General features: G+C 36.1%; 1 protein-coding gene across 5 annotated transcripts in view; it reads left to right on the forward strand.

Moving 5' to 3' along the window:
* AZIN1 (antizyme inhibitor 1) overlaps positions 1-10,025 on the forward strand; it is a 28,124-nt gene extending 18,099 nt beyond the window's left edge. For 4 of the 5 annotated variants that reach the window (XM_037133354.2, XM_037133355.2, XM_037133353.2 and 1 more), the window contains 9 exons: positions 1,328-1,501; positions 1,984-2,156; positions 3,615-3,749; positions 5,243-5,324; positions 5,685-5,759; positions 6,329-6,491; positions 8,340-8,455; positions 8,753-8,967; positions 9,162-10,025. In XM_037133354.2, coding sequence (XP_036989249.2) covers positions 1,328-1,501; positions 1,984-2,156; positions 3,615-3,749; positions 5,243-5,324; positions 5,685-5,759; positions 6,329-6,491; positions 8,340-8,455; positions 8,753-8,967; positions 9,162-9,273 — 1,245 coding nt within the window. In that variant the 3' untranslated portion in view covers positions 9,274-10,025. The remainder of the gene's footprint in view (positions 1-1,327; positions 1,502-1,983; positions 2,157-3,614; positions 3,750-5,242; positions 5,325-5,684; positions 5,760-6,328; positions 6,492-8,339; positions 8,456-8,752; positions 8,968-9,161) is intronic. The other variant, XM_037133357.2, reaches the window with a different exon arrangement.
* Positions 10,026-10,252: the final 227 nt, after the last annotated feature.

The raw sequence follows: 10,252 nt of genomic DNA on the forward strand, positions 1-10,252 counted from the left end.
ATGTGATCACCTCCCCATACTCCAACACAGTTCCTTTATTTCTCTCTTACCCTGCTATCACAATTCTTGGGGAGAAAAAGTGGCAATTGTCATGCTGTTTAGTCTGTTCTACAGCCAAGACACTCATCGGTCCATTCTCTAATGGAACTCGGAACCTCCTCCTGGAAGTGTGCTGGCCTTTCTGTTAGTCACTGAACTTGTGCAACATTCTGCTTGGGTCAGATACGACCTTTGACACACTCCTTTCACCCACTCTTGTCCTGCAGTCTAAACTGTCCACACTTAATAAGACTGAGTGAGGATTAGGCCTCAACCCTGTTCTCTGCCAGTGTACTTGATTGTATGACTGAAGGGTGGTTTACAACGGAATGTTTCTTTTTCCTCTTGCTGGTACCCATAATAGCCTGATTTTTTTTTTTTACGTTAAAAGAAAAAATTTTTAGTCTTCAGAACATTAGAAATGCCATGTCTTGTAAGGATGGGGTCATTTCAGTACAGCTGTCCTGTATTGCCATACCTACCCCATAATTTCTAGTCATGTCTTGTTTCCTGGTCAGTATGTTCCAGTAGTATACATTTTCAAAAAACATGTTTGAAAAATTGAAAGCAGTAATAATGCCTTTTATGGCTTTAAAAACAATACTTGAATGTTGTATATTCCAAAGATTATATTGTCTACCAACCAACATTGAGTAATCTGTGCTCTGGCTGACATGCACAGTTACCCTTCTACCCCTAGAAGAGGCACAGCTTTTAAAATCATTGCAGCTCTTTCTCAAATCCCTAATAAGATCTCTTTTCCTTTTAAGGAAGAATACTTTTACTCAGGCTTATCTGATATTTAGTATACTTCTGAAATTATTAATTTTATTTTGCCTGTTTTTAAAGGAACATAGACTACCAACTTTGTCTCCTTAAAAATGGGTTCCCATTGTAGTTGCTCCCTTGTGTTACCATCTTGTCTCTAGGTACGATTTATAATGGAGATACAAAGCTTGTTTTGTTTAGCATTCTTGATTTTACTTGCTATGTTAGGAAACTAGATCCCAAACTGCTGAATTAGGTCTATTTTAAATGGTACCATGGAAGGCAGTGGGTGATCTCCTTCCCCTCTGTTCCTAAAAAAAAGTAAAATTGAGGCAATTCTGAAATAGAAAGTCACTATAATATCTTTTTTATCAAAATAGAGAATATTTAATATGCCATTGTAGAACAGCAAAAAGTCAAGTTTAAAACAATGTGTTGATAGTATTTGTAAGTAATATATTTTGGCTCATTTGTTATTTTCAGTGGTTTAATTGTTATTCTTTTTTTATAATCATAATAGACAGGGAAAAATGCATTTTTTGTGGGAGATCTTGGAAAGATTGTGAAGAAACACAGTCAGTGGCAGAGCATAGTGGCTCAAATAAAGCCATTCTACACGGTAAAGTGCAACTCCACTCCAGCTGTACTTGAGATTTTGGCGGCTCTTGGAACTGGATTTGCTTGTTCTAGTAAAGTAAGTATTTTTTCATTGAACTGCAACATTTGAAAATTCACTTTCTAACTTCTGGTTACCCTTCAAGGAAGGTCGACTGTAGGATGGGTTTTTATACTCTTGTTTAAATTTGCAGCCTAAGGTTGGAAATTGATAAAATTCAAGTGTACAAAGTTTCAGTGAAATGGGACTTTTAAAAGTTCTCTTTAACCAAAACCTTTTTATTCCTCCCTCTTAGGCTAGAGCTAGCTAGACCAAGTTATAAGCTTCTTCTGATGACAAGCAAAGTAAACCCTGAAATTTCTCTGATGGTAATTGTACCTTTCTAAAGGTTTTAACGCAGAATAGTATAGTAAGCATTACTAGAATATAAACTGACATGTAATCCTAATTTTACCTCATATAATTTGAATTTAACCAGAAAGTAAAAATAAAAGGTAGCAACTAAAAAGTAATAGAAATTTTGCCTTTTAGATGACGCTATTAAAAATCTATTTTTACAGACCGAAATTGCATTAGTGCAAGAATTGGGTGTATCTCCAGAAAACATCATTTACATAAGTCCTTGCAAGCAAGTGTCTCAGATAAAATATGCAGCAAAAGTTGGAGTGAACATCATGACGTGTGACAGTGAAGTCGAACTGAAGAAAATTGCACGCAATCACCCAAATGCTAAGTAAGTATAAAATTAAGTGCCTGGGTGTATTTTACTTGCTTAGGGTTTGGGTTTGTCTTTAGCCTGGGGAAAGGAGGCATTTGTGTAGAGCAGTGATGTGCATTGTAATTATTTTAGCTTATTTAAAATGCTGCTATCATTTTATTGGCTGCCTACTTCTGACCCTTCTTGTGGAGTGGGTATGCAATAAGGGCAGTTTGGAGTATGAATTTATAGCATTTAACTCCAAGAAGATGGGGTTGGTGGGATAATCAAATTAAGGCCACAGCTAATATTTTTATAACCACATAAACCCTGCTAGGAATCAGTCATTTGGGGAATAGGATGTATTTTGATTTTTCCTGCTTAGCTGAAGATGTGATCTGCCCTTGGCCATAGTTCTTGAATTGAATGGTTCTTAATAATTGGAGAAGTTTCTTTAAAGCCCATGCTTCTATTTGAACAGGAAATATAATTTTTTACTTGTTCCTGCATGCATCCCAAGATTGATTGTTTTTTTGTTTTTGTTTTTTTTTAAGATTTTATTTATTTTTAGAGAGAAGGGAGGGGAGGGGAGAGGACAGAGAAAGAGAGGGGGAGACACATCAGTGTGTGGTTGCCTCTCATGTGTCCCCTCATGGGGACCTGGCTTGCAACCCAGGCATGTGCCCCGACGTTGAATCGAACCAGCAACCCTCTGCTTCACAGGCCCGTGCTCAATCCACTGAGCTACACCAGCCAGGGCTGGATGGAGTGTTTTTCAAATTGAAATGTGAATGGAACATTCTTAATAGTGTCGATTCCTCCCATAGGTAGAATAATTTTGCTTTTATCAGATGAGCCCTCTCTTATCATCAGTCATTCACCAGGAAGACTTCCTTGGGGAAACAGCATTTTTTAAAAATATATTTGCAGTTTTTAGTGGTTTTGGAATTACCTGATGATCTCTTGATGGTTTTGTCTAGATTGTCATGGTTTGGAAGGAAATACTAAATAGATGGAATCAATAGTTCAACAGGCTTCTTTTTAGACACAGAATAACTCAACGCTTCCCAGAAGTGGGTGGAAGGTTTGCTGGCTGGCATAATTTAGGAAATTTGAAACATTTGAAGCCCTGATACTTTTTATTGAAAAACAGTGATGACATTGCTATTCAATTTAGTCTTTCTAGGTGGATTTATGGACTTCATTTGAAAGTAATGTCTTTCATTACAGAGCCCTACCTACCCTTGCTGCTACAACAGTCTTAACTTCCTGCATTTTCCAAATTCCATCCTCGTAAAGCTTCGTGCTTTAGGCCCTAATTGCTAGTTTTTTCTCTATACAGGATTGTTTTTCATTAGGTTCACTTGATTCATCCGCCGCTGGATTTGGGAGCACTGGCAACATAATGAAAACAGTTACTACAATCTTCAGGCTTCACATGTGCTGATGATGATGTAAACCAACTCTGCCCCAATCATCTTCCCCTTTTCTTAGGGTCTTACTACATATTGCAACAGAAGATAACATTGGAGGTGAAGAGGGTAACATGAAGTTTGGCACTACCCTGAAGAACTGTAGGCATATCTTGGAATGTGCTAAGGAACTTGATGTCCAAATTATTGGGGTCAAGTAAGTATTTGTTTTGAACTTCATTTTATGGTGATAATCTATGTCTTACTAAGATTATTGATTTAAGAACTCATAGAGTCAATTTCCAATTTTTGTATATATTTTTTCTAGCTTAGGAAAAATTAAATATGCTTTATCCTTCATATTATTTTGTGCCTGTATCTCTTCTCCCCTATTAAAGAGATAAATATGGTATTTATTTAAATCACCTTTTAAATGAATGGAGGGGGTTTACTGTGATTCTGATTACTGCCAAAATGGAGTTCATTTTGCAGCTTGTGGTTTTTTTTTTCCTTCTAATTTAAGACTTTTAATCCTTGGGCAGGGGGCACTTCAGTAATTCAGTAGACTTTGTTTCCCCTCTTGATAGTATATGTGGGGAAACAGACCCAGAGAGATGATTTAATCATAGTCTCAGAACTATGATCTCAGTCAAATTGAAGCATAAAGCTACAGATTTTCTGGGTTGTCAGCCCATTGCTACTCTCACTACAGTACAAGGTCTTGCTTTTTAAATTGTTCATAAAGATGGATAAAGATTCTCCACTATTAAATCACTACTTTAGGTGACAGTGCTGAAATATATTTTGAGTTTTCATATTTCTTTTTTCTTTTTAATATATTTTATTGATTATGCCATTACAGTTGTCCCATTTCCCCCCTTCATTCCCCTCCACTCTACACACCCCCTCCCCCACCATTCCCCCTCTTTAGTTTATGTCCATTTGTCACAAGTTCTTTAGCTTCTACATTTCCCACACTATTCTTCCCCTCCCCCCTGTCTATTTTTTACCTACCATCTATGCTACTTATTCTCTGTATCTTCTCCCCCCTTCTCCTCCTCCCATTCCCCTGTTGCTAACCCTCATGTGATCTCCAATTCTGTGGTTCCACTCCTGTTTTAGGTGTCTGCTTAGTTTGCTTTTGTTTTAGGTGTGGTTGTTAATAACTGAGTTTGCTGTCCTTTCACTGTTCATATTTCAACTGGATTTTTTTTTAAGTTAATGTAAAGGAAAATTGACTTCTGGGTATATACTATACATTTAAACAGATTTGTGTAACCACCGCCATAGTCAGGGTGTAGAATCTTACTTCACTTAAATTTAATCTCTTCTGAGTCTGTATCACTTAGTAAGTAATACTCAGCTGAACTGACGTTCATTTGTATTTCACAATTACATTTTTATATTTTGTCAGATAAAATTACACATTCAAATTCAAGGTTTTGTGACCCATTTTTATTGGTGGAGCTCGTTACTTTACCACATATACAAAAAGCATGCTCCCCCCAAGCCGATAGCCATAAGTCATGACTGGTAATTCATTGTAAAGTATTGTAATTTGATGGTTAGAGGCTAGTGTTTCTAATACTTGAAATATTTGGTAAGGTTAAGGTAATACTGTGTTATTGTGGTGGATGAGAATTGAAAGGAATTAATAGGAAGAGTCTCAAACTTGCTGTTGCTCTAAATTTACTATTTTATTTCTCTCAGATTCCATGTATCAAGTGCTTGTAAAGAATCTCAAGTATATGTACATGCTCTGTCCGATGCTCGATGTGTGTTTGACATGGCTGTAAGTTTTTTCCTATGTTTTGATATTTAAATCCAGGATGTTATTTAAGACTACAGTACTATATTTTTCTATCTGTGACATGCACCTTATTTTTTTACACTATAAGCATTGTTTCATACAGTCACATTTTTAAAGTGATTCAAAGGATTAAATAGTAATTTACCTGTCTACAAAACAGTACAGACAGCATCAGGCATCTAACATATATGACATTGAATTAACCTGCTTCTGTTAGAAACCAAAAAACTTGTTTATTGAAGGTCAGAGCAGATATTTACCCCTCTGGGAGGGGGGTTGCAAAATGTCCCTGTATTCGTTGCAATTTAGGAAAGCATTTAAAGTACTTTTTTTCATCTCTAGGGAGAATTTGGCTTCACAATGAACATCTTAGACATTGGTGGAGGCTTCACAGGAACTGAATTTCAATTGGAAGAGGTAAACTTTGTTCAGTGGATAGACATACTGGAATAATCTCTTATTTATTGCTACCTAAGTGGTAGCTGTGTAGAGTAGGATTTTTACAGTGGCAGGAACTAAAAGCCTGTAACATCTGTCTAAAATTTGATTCTGAGAAATAAGGCAGTGAGAAGACCTAGCTAACTTAGATAAGTTTAATAAATTTTTTAAAACTCAAGCATAACTTCCTCACAAAACAGTTTCTGTGTAGTTGTGCGCTTGTGGACCATGTGATGGTACAAGTGAGTTCACAACCTGGACACTAAAGTTCTTCTATCTAGACTTGTATCACTTCTTACTTTCCTGCTCTGCCCTCCTTTCCCCTTCTATAAAATCTAGAAACTGATTTGAAAGTTGCTCCTTTGTTAGACAGAAGCATTACTAATTAATCACCAGTAGGTATTTGCCATTCTGGTAAATTTTGATGGCTTATATAAAGCCTGCTTAATTGCACTGAAGATAACAGCTAAATAGCTAAGCTTCAGGGTCTGCAATTTGAATTATCGAATCCAATATTGAAACTATAATTTGGGATTTAAACTCCATAGGTTAATCATGTTATCAGCCCTTTGTTGGATGTCTACTTTCCTGAAGGATCTGGCATTAAGATAATTTCAGAACCTGGAAGCTATTACGTGTCTTCTGCATTTACACTTGCAGTTAATATCATTGCAAAGAAAGTTGTTGAAAGTGATAAATTTTCCTCTGGAGGTGAGTTTACAAAGTTCATAGTTTATTCCTGTTGGTAGATAATTCCAGCTATTTTGAAGATGGATTTATCAGGTACTAAAGTATAATTACACCGTAAGATAGTTTATGTATTATAAAATTGTGGATGGTCTTCAGCCAGTTAGTTATAGGCAGTTAGGGAGCTTTTTGAAGTGTCCTAGCCAAGGTCCATTCCATAGGACTCCCTGAATTCAGCTCTCTTGTGCTGATGTTTAGATTCGAATACTCTGTACACACTTCCCCTAGGCATTGATTCTCCTCCCTTGTTAAGAAGCAGAGTTTTATTATGCTATCTCTGCTATGTTTTTCTTAGTCACAGGAGCCACAGGGAGATACAGCCTCATACTTTCTTATTTAACAAAGGCCAACAGACTCCTTTTAATCTGCTCTATAGGCAAACCAACAAAAAAGCCCTATACAGTCCAGAAGTATCACTTTTTTAAAAATCTATAGAGAGTACTGTTCTACATTAAGGAGATTTATTTCTTCCTATAGTTTTGTTTTTTCCTTAAATGAGCAAGAGTAAGAGAGTACTTTTTACCTTTGAGCTTTTAAATTTCTTAAACATACCTGTATATCAAGAGCTGTGAGTATAATGTACCACAGGGTGCATTGTCCCTTTCCCAAGAGGGAGAAACCTAGCTCCCATTATCTCTCTGTCCCTCACTCACTAAAGCATAGAACACACAGAAAGTGTTTCCAGAATTGCTAACCCATATCACTACAAAACAGCAAACCATTTAACTAGACTCAGTATCTCTTTAGGGTTTTTGTTTTGGGTGTGTGTTACCCAAGTTTATATGTAGTGAGCACAATCTTAAGTATATAATTTGATAAGTTAATGAAGTCATATGGTGACATCCCTATCAAAATATAATTTTCATATCTTAGAATTATTTTCTCAGTTTTGTCCCCTTGCCAGACAGACAAAACACTCTTCTGATTATTTTCCCACATAGATTAGTTTGAACTGCCTTTGAACTTCATATAAATGGAATCAGCGTTTTTGTTTGTTTGTTTAAGAAAGCTCAATATATTTAGAGGAACTAGTATAAAGGACACGTGGACAACAGCTAAGGGGGGTGGAAATAGGGAGGTGGGGAGCACGGCAGGGGTGGGCTGGGATGGGAGTAAAAGACAGAAAACTACTTGAAAAATAATTAAATTAAAAAAAATCAAAAAAGAAAGCTCAGTATAATTTCTGATTGAACCATTTTGTTTCACGTTCATTGCTAATAGTCTGGATGTACAGTTTATATTCTCTTGCTAATGAATAGTTAGTTGTTTCAGTTTGGGGCTGTTAGAAATAAAACTTACTATTGAACAGGTCTTGTGGACACTTCTCATTTCTCTTGGGTAAATGACTAACAGTAGGATTGCTGGGTCACAGAACAGGTGTTTCAAAGACTTCAGTGTGGCGTTGCCATTTTACCCTCCCACAGGCAGTGTGTCTCTGCAGGTTCTGCTCGTTCCTCGTCTTCATTGATATTTTTCTTTTTTATATCTTGTCTTTTATCCATTCAGTAGGGGTGTGTGTGGTGGGGGTAGCTCACTGTAGTTTTATTGCCCATTTACCGGTGATGTGGAGCACTTAAACTTGGGTGTTCATTGGGTATCTTCCTTTGTGAAATGGAATATTTTTAGGCTCACAGGTTTACTTAAGATTTTTCAGTATATATTAGTGTGTTTGTTTTTTTTTAAGTTAAATGTTTTGAGATGTGAAAACTAGGAGTCAGTTCTATAAATTTTCAGTGTATTTGATAGGCTTTGCATAATAACTATATTAGGCATTTTACTATCAGTTTATCTGAATTTTTCTCTTTATTTTAGCAGAAAAAACCGGAAGTGATGAACCAGCCTTCGTGTACTATATGAATGATGGTGTTTACGGTTCTTTTGCAAGTAAACTGTCTGAGGATTTAAATACCATTCCAGAGGTTCACAAGGCAAGTTCTGTTACAAATAATATCAAGCCTGCTTATTTGGCAGTTTATAAACTGAGCTTTTATTTTTAAGATGCCTCCCAATTTTTGGAGAAAGAATACAGATTTGCATTCCTCTGGCTTTTTAGTCTAGTCCCTTTAGTTTGTTGCCTGACATGCAGTTAGGAAGTAGCACCACTGCCCCTGGCTCTAGCCCTGCCTTCCATGGGTGGGCACACTGGGTCTGAGATAGTGGAAAAAAATCTCTTACCTGTCCTCAGATTCAGTACTGACACGAATAAAACTTTTCCTCACCTACAGAAATACAAGGACGATGAGCCTCTGTTTACAAGCAGCCTTTGGGGTCCATCCTGTGATGAGCTTGATCAAATTGTGGAAAACTGTCTTCTTCCTGAGCTGAATGTGGGAGATTGGCTTATCTTTGATAACATGGGAGCAGATTCTTTCCGCGAACCATCTGCTTTTAATGATTTTCAGAGGCCAGCTATTTATTACATGATGTCATTCAGCGATTGGTAAGGTGTTTTTATTTTAAAACAGATTAGGTATTTGAGATGACAGAATGTTAATTTTAATTTTGTAATGAATGCATAACTTACTAGTAGCAAAATGTTCACTTTTTAAGGGTCATTGAAAGATATTTTAAAGTCCCATTTCATTGTGTGGCCTTTGTGCATAAATGCAGAATTATGCTTTTTTTTAAATGTAGGTATGAGATGCAAGATGCTGGAATTACTGCAGACACAATGATGAAGAACTTCTTCTTTGTGCCTTCTTGCATTCAGCTGAGCCAAGAAGTCAGCTTTTCCACTGAAGCTTAAACAGGCATTAACGCTTCTTTAGATCTGAAGTTGCAAGTTAAGCTTGTCTGGTCTTACATTCCAGTGTGGGGGAAATTAAAACAATTTTATTCTGTTAATTCTCTTGGAAACAAACTGTTAGTTATAGCTATTTGGGACCAGACAAAATCAGCATTCATCTATAATTCATTGGGAATTAATTGGGAGATTTAGATAATGTATCCAGATTTAAACTTAACAGTTTGCTGTGCCCCTTAAGCGTTTAAAATATGCAACAAAATGGATGACTTAGTGGAGATGGAAGCCCATTAATTGGGTTCCCCATTAAATCGTTTACATACAAGTACACAGTTTTTATACTAAGGATTCGTGTTTAAAAGTCTTGTAAAGTTAACGTCTTTCACCCAGATATAGCAAATGTCAGTGGAAGACCAGTGTGACTTCATTAGATATGTTTAGTGTATTTAGAATGTGTAAATTTGTGCTTTGAACTGTAGTTTAATAAATGTAAAATTGCATCATAGTATTTGTTGTATTTGACCTAATGTAACCCTTGTATGATTGCAATAAAATTTTGTGTAGATTTTACTGTTTTTTTTTTCCAGGCTAAAACTTTGGGAAAGGGGCTAGCTAGCAAAGGTAGTTTTGAAATAGATGTGTATATGGACTGTTCTGAAGGTTATTTTTCTTTATAGCCCACTTAAATTTAGTTTGCTTCAGCATACCTTTTCAGTTATTTAATTAGTAATTTAAATAAAATGTTTGGTAAATCATTGTGAAGTTCAGATGCATCATGGAGAGTCAATGTGCAGTAAGCATGATGTTTAACAATTTTAACACCAAAAATGTTAGTCCTGCATAAACCAAGTGTAATAATAGGTGTTTCTGTATAGGTAGAATGCATAGAATACCTTAGTAAATCTTTGAATCACAAATCTTTTGGCTGAGATGGACAATTCTATTAAATATACTTTCAGTATCTTGGGGGAGGGAAATAAAT

The sequence above is a fragment of the Artibeus jamaicensis genome, unplaced genomic scaffold, assembly GCF_021234435.1.
Source record: "Artibeus jamaicensis isolate MK-2021 breed Jamaican fruit bat unplaced genomic scaffold, CSHL_Jam_final scaffold_916, whole genome shotgun sequence".
In the NCBI taxonomy this organism is placed as follows: Eukaryota; Metazoa; Chordata; class Mammalia; order Chiroptera; family Phyllostomidae; genus Artibeus; species Artibeus jamaicensis.